At 41.4% G+C, this 21,408-nt stretch overlaps 1 protein-coding gene across 1 annotated transcript in view; it reads right to left on the reverse strand.

Moving 5' to 3' along the window:
- The window catches only part of LOC148442665 (uncharacterized), a 210,378-nt gene extending 193,632 nt beyond the window's left edge, over positions 1-16,746 (reverse strand). The window contains exons 1-6 of the mRNA XM_088463621.1: positions 16,713-16,746; positions 12,253-12,401; positions 9,977-10,168; positions 9,711-9,831; positions 9,492-9,589; positions 8,917-9,339 (exon numbers count right to left, since the gene is read on the reverse strand). Of these exons, the coding sequence (XP_088319747.1) occupies positions 8,917-9,339; positions 9,492-9,589; positions 9,711-9,831; positions 9,977-10,168; positions 12,253-12,330 (912 nt within the window). The 5' untranslated portion in view covers positions 12,331-12,401; positions 16,713-16,746. The remainder of the gene's footprint in view (positions 1-8,916; positions 9,340-9,491; positions 9,590-9,710; positions 9,832-9,976; positions 10,169-12,252; positions 12,402-16,712) is intronic.
- Between the last annotated feature and the right edge of the window lie 4,662 nt (positions 16,747-21,408).

Below are 21,408 nucleotides of genomic sequence, written 5' to 3' on the forward strand. Positions count from 1 at the left end.
ATAGAGATTGGCTGCTTGAGGAAAAAAAATGCAGTTTTATTTTTGCAGCAGAGCGAGAGAAAGAAATTTTTTTTAATATGGCATCGAGTGAGTTGCCAAGAGTTAAGAGGGTAGTCATTTAAAAAAAATATATATATGTGATTAGGAATGACCAGTATGTATGCAGTTATGAAAGACAAGTACGGAGATGAGAGTGTGAGGTTTGTTGCAGGGTGGAGTGGGATGACTGAATGGACCTCTGGTCGTTTCCCCATGGCTGGCACATTTAACCAATCTGTTCTGGAAGCTTTGAAAGCAGCAATTATTTTGACTAGGTTGGTGAAGAATAGGGTTAGGTATTTGCAATGTCTGGCAATATGGCAATGGGAGGTGGAACAAGGTGGCAGTCAGCCAACAGCGCCCCCGGCTCTCACAGCTGGCCCAGCTGACCCCCCATTTTTTTATTTTGTTTTTTCCAAGATTTGAACCCCAGAGACTCCTGTCTCTGGTGATGACAATGCTGATTTTTTTTCAAGATTTGAACCCCAGAGGATCCTGTCTCTGGTGATGACAATGTTGATGTAACGCTTAAGCTTATTGCTTTCTCTATGCTTGCTTATTTTAATCAATAATACCAAGATTTGTATCTCATAGACTATTGTCTCTGAAGCTAACTTAAATGTCTAAGCTTACTGTTATAGTTATGCCTGTTTATTCTAATCAACAATTTGTTTATGACTATTCCCCAGAAGTGAACTGTTAGATCTGATTCAGCTGATACAATTGATGATTATTACTGATGTCCGTGTCCTTCCTGCAACTAATCTCACTATCATTAGCAGGTTCAGTGTGTCCTGGATACCTTATATTTATCTAACCATTTATTGTTTGTGAGGACTTCACAGTTCCCAGATGTTGTCACAGAAATCCTACATCATGTGCAGCATCATTCACAGCTAAGAAATTGTGCAGTTATTTATGTTTCCAGATATACTATAGTATCCTATGTGTTGTTGAAGGTGACAGAGGTACTTATTTTACAGGGAAGGTATTACAAGCAATATGTCAATATATGGGTTTATAAAAAAACAAAATTGAATGTGTAAACGCTAACATTGAGTACAAGTTAGATAAGGTGGGTATGGAGACTACCATGAGTTGACTGGGGGCTTTTACCTCTAGTTTTGTATAGCATCCACACCACTCCAAAGCGATCACTTAACCAGTGCCTTATGAGCTATTTTTTTTTTTGGAAAACTGCCTATCCTTATTGTAAGTCCAGCAACAGACTTGTCACTGTTATATGATTTAACTACGGACTATGTTATACAATTCTCACAGCATCTGAAGAAAAGCAAGGAAAGCTTATGAAGAGACTCCCAGAAGAACCTTGTCATGGAGTCCAGTCTGGAGACTATGTAATGGTGAGAAATTTCTTATGTTCTGGTTGTCTCATAGATTGATGGCAAGGCCCGTTCCAGGTTCTGCTAACAACCTCGATGTGGCTGAAAAGGACAATTGGATTCACAAAATCTCACTGCAAGAAGGTTGCCGACCTGGCGGTGAGGTCAGTTAAAGCCAAAGAAGATGCAGATAAAGACATTGACTGTGATTTAAATTTAATAAACTTATTTGATGATGGGCCTGATCAAAGTCACAGTTCAGGCCAAGATAAGGTTCACAGAATCGGGGACATTATTAGTAGTGTTCTGCGGGTTGTGAACAAAGAAAAGGAAAGATGGCTATTGGTGATCAAGTCTCTGTGTATCCATTGATTGGGAAAGTTATTTTTTTTTCACATTTTTAAATTTTTTATTTTTTTATAGTAAATAGGAGCTGAGAAGGACTGGTGACTGATGAGGACGGTGTGGAATGTTATCCTAGGGGTACTGCCGGGGTCATATTGGTAGACTCCACTCCTATTTTAAAACTCATGATCATAAGGGATATGGTTTTAATCACATTAAGAGTCATAAAAGACGCACACACTCATTTTACTACTGATACTCCCAGGTATAGGTACGCATCAGAGGATGGTCAAAAGACCAAGGGAAAAAAATTCTTAAACTGTTTGAAAAAGAAAATACATTATAGATAAATAAGGTCTCATACTGGTACTAGGTGCAAGATACATCTGATGAAGTATTGGAAAAAAGAGCCATTACTGTAAGACAAAGGTGTGAAGGGTTGTCTCACAATTCCAAGGTATATATGTAAATACTGTGGTTTAAATTCAGAAAAGGGGTATACAATGGTGCAAAGAAAGCACCTCTATACAAACTGACACTTCTTCCCTGAACACTTATCATGAGCTTATAGAAAGAACAATAAAGTTGATTGTTGGGTATGTAGTCACAATGTCATTCAGGGAATGTTGTGCTAATGTCTATTTCATTGCACTCAAATCCAACAGCACTTCACTCACTATGTGGAACTCTCACACTTGAACCTTATAATGTCACAGGTTCCCTACGTTTAAAATTAACAAGGTATCCAAGGTATGATCAGGACAACATCATGTCTATTAACAAAATGGTACAGGAGCTGAATGTATTTATTTGGGAACCTGTGTTTGTAACACAATCTTACAAGGAGGATCTTACTGAATCAAACTTGTTTGGGGATCTTTTAGAAATTATTAAATACACAAAAAACCTAATAAAAAATTATATGTGAGTGCATTAATAAACTGTGTAATAACAGAAGGAATGTTGGGGTACAATAAAACATACAGTCATCATATCGCAGAATGGAACAAGCAAGAAGAAAGCGTGGATGAAAAGGTGCCCGTTGTAATGTTCCTTATAATGCTTTTCTAACACATTGTCTAATAAACCATGACACTACCACGGGGGTTATATTATATGTGTGGGCATAAGGCTTATTGATGGTTACCGGTGAATTATTTTGAAAAGGGTCTTATAAGAACATTACTACCTGATGCAAAGGTAACACAACAGAAAATCTAAAAGAAACATATGAAATAATTACTGTGTAAGAATGGTAAATAGAAATACAAATGGTATATGGAAAAGTACAAGCACCTCTTTACACTCTCCCAAAGTTATAAGGTTGGTTTAGGATTTGGTGACATAATAACATTTGGTACATAGGGAATTAATAAACAATATCGCAGACATTGTGGTAAGAGAGTTTCAAGCAATAAAACACTGAATTAAAATGCAGCACACACTACCTTACAGCCGTAACTTTGGATATTGTGTCACATTACAAGCAGTATATGAGTTAAAGTGTTGTACATACATCACAAATTCTTCTGATGCAGAATAAATAAAATAAGGTTAAATGAAATTACTCAGGTTAAAATGAATTTGCTGAATAAACATGATGGTACGATTCCTGACAGTTGGTTCACCTGGTTGAACCCCAGCACGTGGTTCGCATGGGTTGAAAATTGGTTCGGCGGCATTATACACGCAATGGGAAGATAAATATTTTTTGTCATGATAATGTTGTTAATTTTCTATATATTAGTGAAAGGCTTCAAGAAGATTTTCCAATGCATTAAGAAGAAATCAGACGATGCCACCTATGAGAGATATGAACTTTTTTCGGAGTTATGACCCCTCAAATTTCATGAGGATGGAACTGATAACGCCGGAATATGTGACCGTACATATTCCTTCAGCAATTCACGAATATATGCATGCTTATGTCTTTCATTATTTTCATTGCAATTAAGAGTACATAGAAATGATTCAGAATATATATTAGTTGTAAGTTGCGGAGGACCGACATGTGTGGAATGGCCTCAGGCCTAGAGATGAGGTCTACCTTCTCTCTAAAGTAGGCAGATGTGTGTCTGAAGCAACAGTTATTATTGTTTAATATTGTATAATCTAAAGGTATAAATGTTATTACAGAAATAGGTATAAATTAGAACTGATCAAAACCATTTCTTCTCTAGCAAGACAGAATAATGGGTTAGTTGAGTATGAACAGACTAGGAGACAGTAGGTCTCAGATCTGGCTAAACAAGGAGGGAGCTAATCAGGATAGCCTTGGCCTATATGCGGTCACCAGTATTTTGAGAACATAGAAAGGAGATTGTGGGTTTTGTTATGATTAAAATATATAATTAGTGAAATGTTTAGTGCGCATGAATATTGAATTAATTAATTCATATTCGTCATTTTAGAATATGTTAGTAGCAGAGAGGAAAAAGTATAAAAGATTTATCAAAAAGGGGAGGGGTGGGTCAGTCGGGCTGAGCAGGAGAGATCGTAGGTCGTAAGAGTCGCGGGGCGCTGGGCTGTAAGTATAAACATGGCTGACTGTCACCTTGGGAGTCTATGCTCGGCATTGCCAATAATCATTTTGTTACTGCTGCTGAACTAATGATTTTCATGTTGTAAGTCTGCTTTGACAATAATACCATAATACATGTATAATTAATTTGCTTTTCAAGTAAAACATTGTCATTTATTTTAAAGTTGGTATTGGTGTGAATTATTCCATTTCTTCTTATAATAAGTAAGGTTTAAAAACAATATCCAAACCACCTCGCGTTATCAAACCGCACATGATCGGAATGGACCAATCATGTCAATCACTGCAGGGTGCCAGAATGAACTAGATAGGGAGTCTGGGTAATCACATCCACCTGGTCATGTAATATAAGCATGCACACATGACTGGAATGCACCAATCATGGAAATCTCTGTGGAAAAAAACAGTAAGATGCTTAGATGATTTGTTCCACCCAGTTGCATGGTAACCCACAATCACATGACTAGTTACATCAGTAACAAATGAGTAAGAGTTGACATGGTGAAGATATGCACGTCACTGGGATCTAGGTCACGTTATACATACGACATAATAATCCCATATTGTATAGTTCTAATGTTGATGATTGCAAAATCTTGCAATATTGTTCACTATATGATCACACCCACATGCCTAAATATACTAATAAGGATATATATATATGTATATATAATATACACATATACATATACACTTACACACACATATAGTTAAATAAAAAGGTAGAAAATTACATATGTGAAGTCATACGGAGGAGCATAACAAATATCTAGGTGGTCGGTAGGACCAAGTGAAGGGACTCTTGTCTATCTAGTCTAAAAGACCACAGATGTATCAGGTGATAGTGAGGAGTTTGTTTTTTTTAGTTTAAACCATCTGGGTGGAGCAAATTCAGTTAGAACATCCAGATCACCTCCTGACGGCACAGATGGCAAAATCTGTCACTGCCCCTAGGAGTCTTCATATTAAGTACTATACATTTTTATTGCATCTATATCAAGCCCTATTTAAATTATGTATTGTTGTTTAGGTTTCCCTAGTAGTGTACATCCCTTCTCTTTTTATATTAATGATACATCCCAATTATCTGCAGTGTTGCTACAACCTTGTTTTGTATCAGCTCATAGAAAAGCTTTTCTCTTGTGTGACTGCTGATGTCTAACAAGAGCAGATTTATGTGAAAAACATTTCCCACACTCAGAGCATGGAAATGGCCTCTCACCTGTGTGTTGTCTCTGATGTATAACAAGACCTGTTTTCCGTGTAAAACATTTCCCACACTCAGAACATGGAAATGGTTTCTCACCTGTGTGACTTCTCTGATGTCTAACAAGGTCTGACTTATGTGTATAACATTTTCCACACTCAGAACATGGAAATGTTTTCTCACCTGTGTGACTTCTCTGATGTGTAACAAGATGTGATTTCTGTGTAAAACATTTCCCACACTCAGAGCATGGAAATGGATTCTCCCCTGTGTGACTTCTCTGATGTGTAACAAGATTTGATTTTCGTGTAAAAAAAATTCCACACTCAGAACATGGAAATGGTTTTTCACCTGTGTGACTTCTCTGATGTCTAACAAGGTCTGACCTATGTGTAAAACATTTCCAGCACTCTGGGCATGGAAATATTTTATCAAGTGTATTAGCTGCACTATATGTAACAAACACTGAGGTATCAGGATAACAGTCCTTGCAATTAGAGGGATCAGATGATATATCTGCACTGTGATGTACTGGATGTATATTTAGTGTAACAGGATTATCTCCTGGAGATTCCTGTGTGATGTTATATTCTGTTTTAATATCTGTAGACAAGACGAGATCTTCCTCCAAGTCATTCCTGCTTGTGTGTCCATCTGCTGGAAATACAATAACTGTATTATTATTACTCACACCTCTTTATACAGCGCAGAAATACTGAGAAGCACTTTACAGAGAATATTTAGTAATTCACATGGGGCCATGCCCTAGTGGAGCTTACAAACTATATTCCCTACCATATGTACACATATACACACACACTAGTGTTAATTTGTATCAGAAGCTAATCAACCTACCACTATAATTTTGGAGGGTTGGAGGAAACACATACAAACTCCAAACATTCCATATTGGTTTAAATTAATAGATCCAGCCCCAGGGACAGGCAGATGGCATATCACCAATGTATATCTCCCCCCAAATGCAGACTTTGCTGGGCAACATTCCCTAGCCATTATCACAGAGCAGGAAGCCTCATTAGCCAGTGACGTTGGTGAGCCACAAAATCCATCTAGACCGCCCTCACAGATGCACATGGTAATTAGCCCACAAGTTTCCCAACAAATGCGTCCACACTACACAAAGTTCTCCAGGTGGATATATATGTAGCAAAAGCAGTTTCTATATGGTCCTCTGGTCATTCTCAGGGAGAGTAGCCCCAACAGACTCATGCTACTAAATTAGGGTAATGAGTCACTGTATATAACCGCTGAGAGGGAAGGATAGCGATAGGACAGAGCTACATAGAATGATGGTAGCACAGAGCAGGGGAGGCAGCAGGATAGGGTAGGGGAATGTCGCAGGGCACAGATGGGCAACAGCAGGAGGAGGAAGTAGGCAGAAGGACAGAGCTGGATACAGAGACTGGTCAGCAGATAAAGCGCAAAAGTACAGATCATCCAAGCGCAGAGACTGGAGGAAGCCATTGTTGAATGACCGGAGTGTCGTTATAGCTCTGTGTGTGTGAGGTCAAGTTCGTGTGACGTTTGCGTTGTCTAATATAGAGCATATTTGGGCTGGTAACACACAGTAATATGATGTAAGGGGGAGAGCAGGAGTATAATAAGGGCTGATGGATCCTGATGTATAAGATAAACCACAGAGTGTGGGGAGGAGACTGGTCAGATCTCTATGCCGGTAACACACAGTGACATGATGTGAGGGGGAGAGCAGGAGTATAATAGGGGCTGATGGCTCCTGATGTATGAGATACACCAGAGAGTGTGGGGAGGAGACTGGTCAGATTTCTGGGGGGAGTCAGTATGATTTACCGCTGACTCCTGGCTGGCAGTTCAAATTCCGACAGCGGCTGCCCGAACAGGATGAAAATCCCGATCGTCCCCAGGTAAGTACTAACATATTCTACCCCCTAACCCTCCTTTAGGGTGCCTAACCCTAACCCCCCCAAATGCCTAACCCTTATCCCCCCTCTAAGTGCCTAAACCTAACCCCACCTACCCTGTTGCCTAAAATTAAGTCCCCCGGGGGTTCGCCTAACTCTAACCTCCCCTGGGGGTGCCTAACCCTCCCTCCCCCTAGCTTAACCCTAACCTCCTGGGGGGGTGCCTAACCCTAAGTCACCCCCGGGAGCCCTAAACCTAACCCTCCCCCCAGCGGCTATCCGCAGTGGTGCCCGGCATCCCTTCGTTCGGGAAGGCCGGGCGCCGGTCATCTGGCGTCGGTAAAATGACAGGCGTCTAGATTTAGACTCCTGTCATTTAACCCTCGATGGGATTAAGCAGTCGGGAACCCGGCTGTCGGGACTAGGTCTGCCGGCTTCCCGACTGCATACCCTTTGGGCTGGTAACACACAGTGACATGATGGAAGGGGAGAGCAGGAGTATAATTTGGGCTGATGGCTCCTGATGTATGAGATACACCAGAGAGTGTGGAGAGGAGACTGGTCAGATCTCTGGGCTGGTAACACACAGTGACATGATGTGAGGGGGAGAGCAGGAGTATAATAGGGGCTGATGGCTCCTGATGTATGATATACACCAGAGAGTGTGGGGAGGAGACTGGTCAGATCTCTGGGCTGGTAACACACAGTGACATGATGTGAGGGGGAGAGCAGGAGTATATTAGGGGCTGATGGCTCCTGATGTATGAGATACACCAGACAGTGTGTGGAGGAGACTGGTCAGCTCTCTGAGATGGTAACACACAGTGACATGATGTGAGGGGGAGAGCAGGAGTATAATAGGGGCTGATGGCTCCTGATGTATGAGATACACTAGAGAGTGTGGGAAGGAGACTGGTCAGATCTCTGGGCTGGTAACACACAGTGACATGATGTGAGGGGGAGAGCAGGAGCATAATAGGGGCTAATGGCTCATGATGTATGAGATACACCAGACAGTGTGTGGAGGAGACTGGTCAGCTCTCTGGGATGGTAACACACAGTGACATGATGTGAGCGAGAGATCATGAGTATAATAGGGGCTGATGGCTCCTGATGTATGACATACACCAGAGAGTATGGGGATGAGACTGGTCAGATATCTGGGCTGGTAACACACAATGACATGATGTGAGGGGGAAAGCAGGAGTATAATAGGGGCTGATGTCTCCTGATGTATGAGATACACCAGAGAGTGTGGAGAGTAGACTGGTCAGATCTCTGGGCTAGTAACACACAGTGACATGATGTGAGGGGGAGAGCAGTATAATAGGGACTGACGGCTCCTGACTTCACACTGGGAAGATACATTCCTCTCATTAGTTTGTACTGACAGAGGAGAATGTAGCAGTGACTGAGAAAGTAGAATACAGTATGTGACTATTTTCTGTAATGTGTTTATTACTCACGTGTGCTGATATCTGTAGGTATTTCCTCCTCTGTAAACTGCTGATCACCCATAATATACTTTTCTTCTTCCACCTCTATATCCTCTGCCTTAATATCAGTCACATACGTCTCTTCTTCTCCCTCTATATCTTCTGCCTTCATATCAGTCACATACGTCTCTTCTTCTCCCTCTATATCTTCCGCCTTCATATCAGTCACATACGTCTCTTCTTCTCCCTCTGTATCTTCTGCCATAATATCAGTCACATACGTCTCTGATTCTCCCTCTCTATCTTCTGCCTTATTATCAGTCACATACGTCTCTTCTTCTCCCTCTATATCTTCCGCCTTCATATCAGTCACATACGTCTCTTCTTCTCCCTCTGTATCTTCTGCCATAATATCAGTCACATACGTCTCTGATTCTCCCTCTATATCTTCTGCCTTATTATCAGTCACATATGTCTTTTCTTCTCCATCTATATAATTTATCTTAATATTAATCAGATCTTCACCCTAAATCAGATAATAAAAAATTGCATAAAGTCTGATGTCATTATTTGAGAGTATACAGTATAATATCGGTGAATAAAACACACACAGCTGCTCTACAGATCATATAGTGACAGTCTCTATAGTATATTGGTGAGACCAAAAATCTCAGCTACCTGATGCTCAGGTGGAATCTTGTGATTCTTCTCTGTACAATCCTGAAAATAAAGAGGATGGGGACATCTCTCTGGGGTATTTCTGTTACTGGGTCCATCTGTAGGGGACAAACAGTGACTGAGTACATTGTATATATGTGATTATCAGATGATGTATATATATATAAGAGGCCCCCATACCTGCTCTCCCCTGTACAATAAATGACAGTCTCCTCTTACCCAGTAATGTGAGGGGCTGGTGCTTCTCCATCATCACGTCCTTGTATAGATCATTGTGTTCCTCTATATACTCCTCCTGCATGGAAACATAGACGGTGAAATCCTGACACCTTATAGGAACCTGACACACACAATGTTACATTCATCACCCAGACACATCCCCTGGTGTTACTGTATAGTGTCCCATTCCCAGCAGTCACCTCTCCCAGTCATCACCCAAACACATCCCCCGGTGTTACTGTATAATGTCCCATTCCAGCAGTCACCTCTCCAGTTAGCAGCTGCATGTTCTTGTTGGTGAGTTCCAGGATCTTCTGGTCATTGTGTCTCTCATGTGTCAGTGAGTGAGGTGGAGGCACCATGATGGGGGTCTGGGTCTTGCTGAGTCCTCCTGACACAGGGGGATGGCTGCTGGGTATCTCACACTCACCAGATGTCTTCTTCACTACTGTGTAATCCTGTTTATTGGGGGAGACAACAATGAGATGGTCAATTAAGCTCCACTTAAATGGGGGTGTTTATTCAGGTGATAACTTTGCATAATATACAAGAAGACTATTTCACAATAAAAAGTCTTGTAACAGTCTCCTATATATAGGAAAATGTAGAATATATAGTATCTCCTGTAGCTTTGACATCTGTGTGTCAGTGAAAAAAATTAAATAACATACTGCGAGCAATGTGCTAAATCCCAACTCCAGGGAGGATTGTGGGACTGATACTAATATCTGAGAGTGGCTAACTGCTGCTAGGGTATTACTATAGATATATGTGATGTTACTGTGACACTCCCAGATCCCTGTTACCTCCAGAGTAATGTCCCTGTATTATTACTATAGGTATAAGTGATGTCACGGTGACACTCCCAAAACCCCTCACCTTCCCAGTTATGTCCCTGTATTATTACTATAGATATAAGTGATGTGACTGTGACACTCCCAGATCCCCTCACCTCCACAGTCAAGTCCCTGTATTATTACTATAGATATAAGTGATGTCACTGTGACACTCCCAGATCCCCTCACCTCCCCAGTCATGTCCCTATATTATTACTATAGATATAAGTGATGTCACTGTGACACTCCCAAATCCCCTTACCTCCCCAGTCATGTCCCTGTATTATTACTATAGATATAAATGATGTCACTGTGACACTCCCAGATCCCCTCACCTCCCCAGTCATGTCCCTGTAATATTACTGTAGATATGTCATGTCACTGTGACACTCAAAGATCCTTTCACCTCCCCAGTCATGTCACTGCAATATTACTGTAGATATGTCATGTCACTGTGACACTCCCAGATCCCCTCACCTCCCCAGTCATGTCCCTGTATTATTACTACAGATATAAGTGATGTCACTGTGACACTCCCAGATCCCCTCACCTCCCCAGTCATGTCCCTGTAATATTACTATAGATATAAATGACGTCACTGTGACTCTCCCAGATCCTCTCACCTCCCCAGTCATGTCCCTGTAATATTACTGTAGATATGTCATGTCACTGTGACACTCCCAGATCCCCTCACCTCCCCAGTCATGTTCCAGTATTATTACTATAGATAGAAGTGATGTGACTGTGACACTCCCAGATCCCCTCACCTCCACAGTCAAGTCCCTGTATTATTACTATAGATATAAGTGATGTCACTGTGACACTCCCAGATCCCCTCACCTCCCCAGTCATGTCCCTATATTATTACTATAGATATAAGTGATGTCACTGTGACACTCCCAAATCCCCTTACCTCCCCAGTCATGTCCCTGTATTATTACTATAGATATAAATGATGTCACTGTGACACTCCCAGATCCCCTCACCTCCCCAGTCATGTCCCTGTAATATTACTGTAGATATGTCATGTCACTGTGACACTCAAAGATCCTTTCACCTCCCCAGTCATGTCACTGCAATATTACTGTAGATATGTCATGTCACTGTGACACTCCCAGATCCCCTCACCTCCCCAGTCATGTCCCTGTATTATTACTACAGATATAAGTGATGTCACTGTGACACTCCCAGATCCCCTCACCTCCCCAGTCATGTCCCTGTAATATTACTATAGATATAAATGACGTCACTGTGACTCTCCCAGATCCTCTCACCTCCCCAGTCATGTCCCTGTAATATTACTGTAGATATGTCATGTCACTGTGACACTCCCAGATCCCCTCACCTCCCCAGTCATGTTCCAGTATTATTACTATAGATAGAAGTGATGTCACTGTGACACCCCCAGATCCTCTCACCTCCCCAGTCATGTCCCTGTATTATTACTATAGATATAAGTGATGTCACTGTGACACTCCCAGATCCCCTCACCTCCCCAGTCATGTCCCTGTAATATTACTGTAGATATGTCATGTCACTGTGACACTCCCAGATCCTTTCACCTCCCCAGTCATGTCCCTGTAATATTACTGTAGATATGTCATGTCACTGTGACACTCCCAGATCCCCTCACCTCCCCAGTCATGTTCCTGTATTATTACTATAGATAGAAGTGACGTCTGTGTGATAGCCCCAGGCCCTCTCACCTCCCCAGTTAGCACGTAGATGATCTCCAGGGTGAGCTGTAAGAGCCTTTCAGTACGGTGACTGCCGTTCTTGTCCATCCTCAGTGAATCAGTGAGAATACAGAACGTGTGATGTGTAATAAAACTCTGGTTCCTCAGAGAAGGACTTTCTAGAAAGAAATAGAATAAATATAACAGACATCACAGAGAACACATGTAACACAGTCAGACATGTAACATTGAGTGATCAGTAAGTCTCCCCTTCCCCCCCAGTCATAGAGCCCTGGTCAGTGTCTGTCAGAGGTTCCTGTGTACCAGCTCCATAAGACTCTTCAGGGGCTGTCATACAATGCTGTACTGCATAAGGTTACACCAATGCTCCTCTCCTGGCTGGGGGCCTTATTCCTCCAAGAGACATATATCAAAATCTCTTTGCGCCACTAGAAATAAGTTACATCGGTGTTAGGACACTGGCCCTTATTTTGTATCTGACATTGTCTCCTCACATACAGGAGTTAATATTACTCCACTTTTTATCACCTGCCTCACAGACTATTTATTCCTGCCCCTGACCATGCCCCCTGCTGGTCATTGATTGTTTTCCCTGGATTGTATTCCACGGCCTGAACTTGATATCCAGTCTATTGGACTTCAGCAAACTGCAGCTCCACTGCTGTCCATGAGTCTGTCTCATCTACTCTGCAGCTTTATACCTTTGCTTGTATCCATTCTGTATACCTCCAGCCCATAATCTGTGCAGCTAAAGCCAGCTGGGCCTCTGCAAGCTGTCCCTCCTATTGCTGCATGTTAATCTGCCTCATCGATTACAGAGTGCACCATTGTTTTTGTAATTTGCCTGGATTATGTTTTTGTTTCAATAACATTTTATATTTCACTATGCTCCTGACTACACACCTGTCATTATAAGTATCCAGTTACATAACATTTGTCACACCGGAGGGTTGGTTTGGGTTGGAACAGGTGTGGGAGGTTAAAGAAGAGATTTAAGAGATGTGGATGAACTTATGTGGCTTGAGCCACAACTTCCTCAAGTATAGATGTGAGGAGGTAGAGATACGGCAGTGGATGATGGGCCCGAAGGTGAGAACAGGAATAGAAAGTCTTTATTGAACACGAGGTTGCAATGGAACTGGACATAAAATACTGAAGGAATGGGCAGACTCGGATTGGGACCGATGATGCTGATTGAGAGCTGGATTGTTTTGAGACTGATGTTGATGAATTGAAGAACTTGATAGATTTGAATCCGATGTTGATGAACTTGATCGATTTTGGACCGATGTCGAAGAATTCGAAGAACTTAATTGATATGAGTCCGATATTAATGATTTGAAGAAGCGTCATTCCACACCAGTTTAACCTGGTGTGTCCACCACCCAACTCAGAATTTCCATAAAAATTTTTAGTTGACAGATAATGTAAAAAAAAAAACTATTTCTGCCAAATATCTCAACTGTCTGACTTTTCCAAAATATAGATTTTTCAATTTATTAAACTATTTACTAATGTCTATTTATTTATTCACTTTATTTGAAGTATCACAGGTGTTTATTAAGGAATCACCATGAAATTTGGACCTCTAAGGTAACTTTTTCTCAGAATCTAAAAAGCCAAACTAAATTACTTTATCTGTCTTACGTTTCGAGTTACAGGACAGATTAAAGATTTTGGAACAGAATTAAAAACACAAGGTTAAAGCAACATTAGATATCTCAATTTTATTTAGGTGCTTAAGAAAGGTTAACATTACTACCACAAAAAAAAAATCAGCATGGTACTCTGTTTTATAGTGGAGAGAAAAAAAGTATGAAATTGACATTTGATTACTGTTGTACAGCATCCATAATTAACATAAGAAACCTAGAAATGTAAAAACGTAAACATAACTGAAGCTGAGTCAACAATAACATTATTTTCCCCTTGTTTGGAACCTGTTGTAATGGTCACGTGTCAGCAGACAGTGTATATTGTCTTCCAGTAATTCCCAAAAAATGGGTATATCTAATGTTGATTTAACCTTGCATTTTTAATTCTGTTCCAAAATCTTGAAATTTTGTTGCAATTCGAAAAGTAAGGCAGATAAAGTAATTTGGTTACCTTAAGCCTCCAAATTTCATGGAGATTCCTTAATAAACAGCCATGATACTTGAAATAAACTGAATAAATAAGTCGCGATTAGTAATAGTTTAATAAATTGAAAAATCAATGTTTTGGAAATTAACGATTACATCCGCTCTGATGACATTTTTTTTTTTTTTTAATCTGAGAAGAGTGGCGGACAATTAATTTGTTTTGGGGGAACTGATATGGAATGACCCTTTATGAACCCCTCTCCCCTAAATAATAAAAATACAGCATATCAGTGAGTGCCAGCAGCTGTTTAATTCCCCCTCATACAACACTGTAGTCCTCTACCCCCTATATAATAATACCACATATATAACTGTGTGCTGTTTTATTCCCCCTCATTTATCACCGAACAGTCCCCTCTCCCTTACATAATAATACCACATATCAGTGTGTGCTGGGAGCTGTGTTATTCTCCCTCATATATCACTGTACGGTTCCCTCTCTCCCCTATATAATAATAATACCACATATCAGTGTGTGCTGGGAGCTGTGTTATTCCCCCTCATATATCACTGTACAGTCCCCTCCCCCTATATAATAATAATATCACATATCAGTGTGTGCTGGGATCTGTGTTATTCCCCCTCATATACCACTGTACGGTCCCCTCCCCCTATATAATAATAATATCACAAATCAGTGTGTGCTGGGAGCTGTGCTATTCCCCCTCATATATCACTGTACAGTCCCCTCTCCCTTATATAAGAATACCACATATCAGTGTGTGCTGGGAGCTGTGTTATTCTCCTTCATATATCACTATACAGTCCCCTCCCCCTATATAATAATAATATCACATATCAGTGTGTGCTGGGATCTGTGTTATTGCCCCTCACATATCACTGTACAGTCCCCTCTCCCCTATATAATAATAATACCACATATCAGTGTGTGCTGGGATCTGTGTTATTCCCCCTCATATACCACTGTACGGTCCCCTCTCCCTTATATAATAATACCACATATCAGTGTGTGCTGGAAGCTGTGTTATTCCCCCTCATATATCACTGTACAGTCCCCTCTCCCCTATATAATGATAAAACCACATATCAGTGTGTGCTGGGAGCTGTGTTATTCATCCTCATATATCACTGTACAGTCCCCTCTCCCCTATATAATAATAATACCACATATCAGTGTGTGCTGGGAGCTGTGTTATTCCCCCTCATATATCACTGTACGGTCCCCTCTCCCCTATATAATAATACCACATATCAGTGTGTGCTGGGAGCTGTGTTATTCCCCCTCATATATCACTGTACATTCCCCTATCTCCTATATAATAATAATACCACATATCAGTGTGTGCTGGGAGCTGTGTTATCCCCCCTCATATATCACTGTACAGTCCCCTCTCCCCCTATATAATAATAATACCACATATCACTGTGTGCTCGGAGCTGTGTTATTCCCCATCATATATCACTGTACAGTCCCCTCCCCCTATATAATAATAATACCACATATCAGTGTGTGCTGGGAGCTGTGTTATTCCCCCTAATATATCACTCTACGGATCCCTCTCTCCCCTATATAATAATAATACCACATATCAGTGTGTGCTGGGAGCTGTGTTATTCCCCCTCATATATCACTGTACAGTCCCTTCTCCCCTATATAATAATAATACCACATATCAGTGTGTGCTGGGAGCTGTGTTATTCCCCCTCATATATCACTGTACAGTCCCCTCTCCATTATATATTAATAATAATACCACATATCAGTGTGTGCTGGGAGCTGTGTTATTGCCCCTCATATATCACTGTACAGTCCCCTCCCCCTATATAATAATAATATCACATATCAGTGTGTGCTGGGAGCTGTGTTATTCCCCCTCATATATCACTGTACAGTCCCCTCCCCCCTATATAATAATAATACCACATATCAGTGTGTGCTGGGAGCTGTGTTATTCCCCCTCATATATCACTGTACGGTCCCCTACCCCCTATATAATAATACCACATAGTGTGTGCTGGGAGCTGTGTTATTCCCCCTCATATATCACTGTACGGTCCCCTCTCCCCTATATAATAATAATAATACCACATATCAGTGTGTGCTGGGAGCTGTGTTATTCCCCCTCATATATCACTGTACAGTCCCCTCCCCCCTATATAATAATAATAATACCACATATCAGTGTGTGCTGGGAGCTGTGTTATCCCCCCTCATATATCACTGTACAGTCCCCTCTCCCCCTATATAATAATAATACCACATATCAGTGTGTGGTGGGAGCTGTGTTATTCCCCCTCATATATCACTGTACAGTCCCCTCTCCCCTATATAATAATAATATAATTAATATATACAGGAGACGTTACCTGGCTCTGGCTGTCAGGAATGTCTATAACAAAATGGCAGCTAAAGCCCCTGTGGCCCCGCCCCCTCTGCTCTGTGACTGGGAGACTATAACAATATGGCCGCCGGTCACCGTACATGAGGACACCATTAGACTATACTCATGTTACTCTAGTGATGAAGCTGTGAGCGGCAGTTGCCGGTGGCTTCTAGTTACAGGACGTCCTTCCTACTTTGTGCCGTCTGATTGGCTACTCGCTGCTGCCAATCACCGCACTGAGGGGAATGAGAGGAGGGCGGTCACTATGATACGGGGGCGGGGTAGATAGTAGCCATAACTACATGGAGATGAGGGGGCGGGGCTATGTAGAGGGGGCGTTTCTTTTATTTACTTCAACTTCCGGGTGACTGTTCCAGCAGGAGGAATAAGCAGCAGGTGATGGTATTTATTATTATTATTATACAGGGGAGCAGACTGCGGTGCCTCATTATTATCATACAGGTAGAGCAGACACCAGTGTTCTATATGATACAGGTGTGCCAAACCCTGGTTTTACGTTGATACGGCTGGAGCAACCTCTAGTGCTGCATTATATATATGCACAGGTAGTGCAGGTGCCAGTGATGGTATGATACAGGTGGAGCAGAACCTTTTGTTACTAATATACAGCTGGAGCAGACTCTGCATTATCTTTATATAAGTGGAGCAGACCCCAGTGTTGATGTAATACAGGTGGAGCAGAACCTTTTGTTACTGTAATAAAGCTGGAGCAGACTCTGGTGCTGCATTATGATGTATCAGGTGGAGCAGACGCCAGTGTTGGTTAGATACAGGTGAAACTAACTTATGTTACTAACATACAGCTGGAGCAAACTCTGGTGCTGCATTATCATAGTACAGGTGGAGCATACCCCAATGTTTGTATACTGCAGGTGGAGCAGAACTTTTTGTTACTAATAAAGAGCTGGAGCAGACTTTAGTGCTGCATTATCATTATAAAGGTGGAACATTCCCCAGTGTTGGTATTATACAGGTGGAGCAGATGCTTTTGTTACTAATATACAGCTGGAGCAGACCCTGGTGCTGCATCACCATTATACAGGTGGAGCAGACCCCAGAGTTGGTCTAATACAGGTGGAGTAGGCCTCAGTATTGGCATAATACGGGTGGAGCAGATCCTTTTGTTACTATAATACAGCTGGAGCAGACTCTGGTGCTGCATTATCATTACACATGTAGCAACTATAGAAGCAGGAAGTTCTCTCTATATTTTGGGGCACTCTCCCTACTAATAATATAATGTAACCTGTAATAGTGTCAGTAAGAAATGACCGAGGTGTTATACGTATAGCGCAATAAGTCAGGAAATACACAGAACGTCTAACCAGGGCCAATAACCCCTCAGCATTGACCAGCTGTGTGATGGGAGACGTATATAGTGATTATCTGTATCACTTATGGTCTAATAAATCTGTATAATAAAGCGTCAGTAACCACTTAAAGCGTCTGCGCATTTGATTTTAGGTGCCATATAGAACCTTTGGCCTTTTTTATATTTTGTGTATTATAGTGTAACCTATTTGTGTCTGGGAGTTTTTAATCACAGTAATAAACAGCTATAAGCAGCAGTGCTCCCACCCTTGGGAGGGGGGGGGGGAGAAGAGAGAGAGAGAAAACGAACTCACTGGACTACTTAAAGATTTTTATGGAAAAGGTAAAAAGTTTTTAATCCATATAGAGTCAGTCGTCGGCGTTTCGGCTCACAACAAGCCTTTGTCAAGACATCAATAAGAAATCCACCAACACTAACGAATAGTTGCTGTTCGTTAGTGTTGGTGGATTTATGTCTTGACAAAGGCTTGTTGTGAGCCGAAACGTCGACGACCGACTTTATATGGATTAAAAACTTTTTACCTTTTGCATAAAAATCTTTTAGTCTGGTGAGTGCTCTCCAAATATACTCTCAATATATCTGGGTGTCTCTGTGAGATGGACTTCCCTGAGATGTGGCACCCCAGCAGCTGAGGAAATTGGAGGCTTGTGAGTGCGGTTTCCTTGTTGAACTATATACAGTCAGGTGCATAAATATTGGGACATTGACAGAATTTTCAGATTTTGGCCTCTATTCACCACCACAATGGCTTTGAAATTAAACAAACAAGATGTGCTTTAACTGCAGACTTTCAGATTTCATTTGAGGGTAAGTACATCAAAATCAGGTGAACGGTGTAGGAATTACAACGGTTTCTATATGTGCTTCACACTTTTTAAGGGGCCAAAAGTAATGGGACTATCAACTCAAAAGCTATTTCATGGACAGTTGTGGGCTATTCCCTCATTATTTCATTATCAATTAAGCAGGTAAAAGGTCTGGAGTTGATTCTATGTGTGACATTTGCATTTGGAATCAGTTGCTGTCAACTCTCAATATGAGATCCAAAGAGCTGTCACTATCAGTGAAGCAAGCCATCATTAGGCTGAAAACTCAAAGCAAACCCATCAGAGAGATAGCAAAAACATTAGGTGTGGCCAAATCAACTGTTTGGAACATTCTTAAAAAGAAAGAACGCACCGGAGGGCTCAGCAACACCAAAAGACCCGGAAGACCACGGAAAACAACTGTGGTGGATGACAAAAGAATTATTTTCCTGGTGAAGAAAACCCCTTCACAACAGTTGGCCAAATCAAGAACACTCTCTAGGAGGTAGGTGTATATGTGTCAAAGTCAACAATCAAGAGAAGACTTCACAAGAGTGAATATAGAGGGTTCACCACAAGATGTAAACCATTGGTGAGCCTCAAAAACAGGAAGACCAGATTAGAGTTTGCCATACAACATTTAAAAAAGCCATTACAGTTCTGGAATAACATCCTATGGACAGATGAGACAAAGATCAACTTGTACCAGAGTGATGGGAAGAGAAGAGTATGGAGAAGGAAAGGAACTGCTCATGATCCAAAACATACCACCTCATCAGTGAAGCATGGTGATGGTAGTGTCATGGTGTGGGCATGTATGGCTGCCAATGGAACTGGTTCCCTTGTATTTATTGATGATGTGTCTGCTGACAAAAGCAGGAGAATGAATTCTGAAGTGTTTCGGGCAATATTATATGCTCATATTCAGTCAAATGCTTCAGAACTCAGATGGACAATGACCCGAAGCATACTGCAAAAGCAACCAAAGAGTTTTTTTAAGACTAAAAAGTGGAATGTTATGCAATGGCCAAGTCAATCCCCTGACCTGAATCCGATTGAGCATGCATTTCACTTGATGAAGACAAAACTGAAGGGAAAATGCCCCAAGAACAAGCAGGAACTGAAGACATATGCAGTAGAGGCCTGGCAGAGCATCACCAGGGATGAAACCCAGCGTCTGGTGATGTCTATGCGTTCCAGACTTCAGGCTGTAATTGCCTGCAAAGGATTTGCAACAAAGTATTAAAAAGTGAAAGTTAGATTTAGGATTGTTTTAGTTTGTCCCATTACTTTTGGCCCCTTAAAAAGTGGGACGCACATATAGAGACCGTTGTAATTCCTACACCGTTCACCTGATTTGGATGTAATTACCCTCAAATTAAATCTGAAAGTCTGCAGTTAAAGCACATCTTGTTTGTTTACTTTCAAAGCAATTGTGAATAGAGGCCAAAATATGAAAATTCTGTCAATGTCCCAATATTTATGCACCTGACTGTGTGTGTGTGTGTGTGTGTGTGTATATATATATATATATATATATATATATATATATATATATATTCTGTATGTATGTATATCTACATAGTGGTAGAAAAAAAAAAATCCAGCACAAGTTGCATTGTACTTCAGATCATGTGATTTATCTGATTATTTCCACTTGTGGCCAACACTATGTGGGGATGACCACACGTAATTTTAGAGAACGTATGGCCAACCATCGCTCCTCTATTCGGACTGCACTGTTGAATAATGATTCAGATAAACCGGTAGCCCGACATTTTGCCAAAGAGAGACTCTGTATCAAGTCTTAAGTGCATGCTAATAGATTATGTTCCTATTCTTCCTCGTGGTTATGACCGTGCCAAGACATTACGCCAACGTGAGGTTAGATAGATTTTTTTTTTAACTGGACACAGTGTCCCCACGGGGTTTAAATAGCGTTCCCGTTAGGCTATGTTTCAGCAGGGTGCCGCGCCCTGCCCTATTTCTCAAGGGCAGAAAGCACCCTGCCCTCCAGCGCGGCGCCCCGCTGATACAGCCAGCGGGTTCTGTCTCCACCCGTGGGTCACAGTGTCCCACGGGTGGTGAATCCGGCGGCGCAGTGGTCATCGCCGGTGAACGGACGTCGGGTGCATGCGCCCAGCATCCATTCACTGTGACTGTAGCGCTTGGGGGCTGCCCGCCATGTCCGTAAGTGCCGGGCACGCCCCAGGAGTGACGAAAAGGGGATGCGTCATAAAAACACATCCCGTTTACTTTGGCCACACCTTCGGCGCGCATAGAAGTGCCCTAACTGTTGGTCCGGTGCCCTGCCTGCTGCCAGACCTAGAGTGAGCACTATTAAACAAATCCAACCCATACAATATCTTCTTGCGCTAAATGGTTTCAGTATCATAATATTATCATGGACACACTATTCATGATACAGTGTCATTGGAGTTTTTCTGTATTTTTATGTTTTAGTGTTTTTTCGTTTCTCAGTATTTTTATTTTTTATTGAATTTTTTTCTTTTTTGTAT

This window comes from Taudactylus pleione, unplaced genomic scaffold (genome assembly GCF_031769625.1).
Source record: "Taudactylus pleione unplaced genomic scaffold, aTauple2 ptg001421l, whole genome shotgun sequence".
NCBI lineage: Eukaryota > Metazoa > Chordata > Amphibia > Anura > Myobatrachidae > Taudactylus > Taudactylus pleione.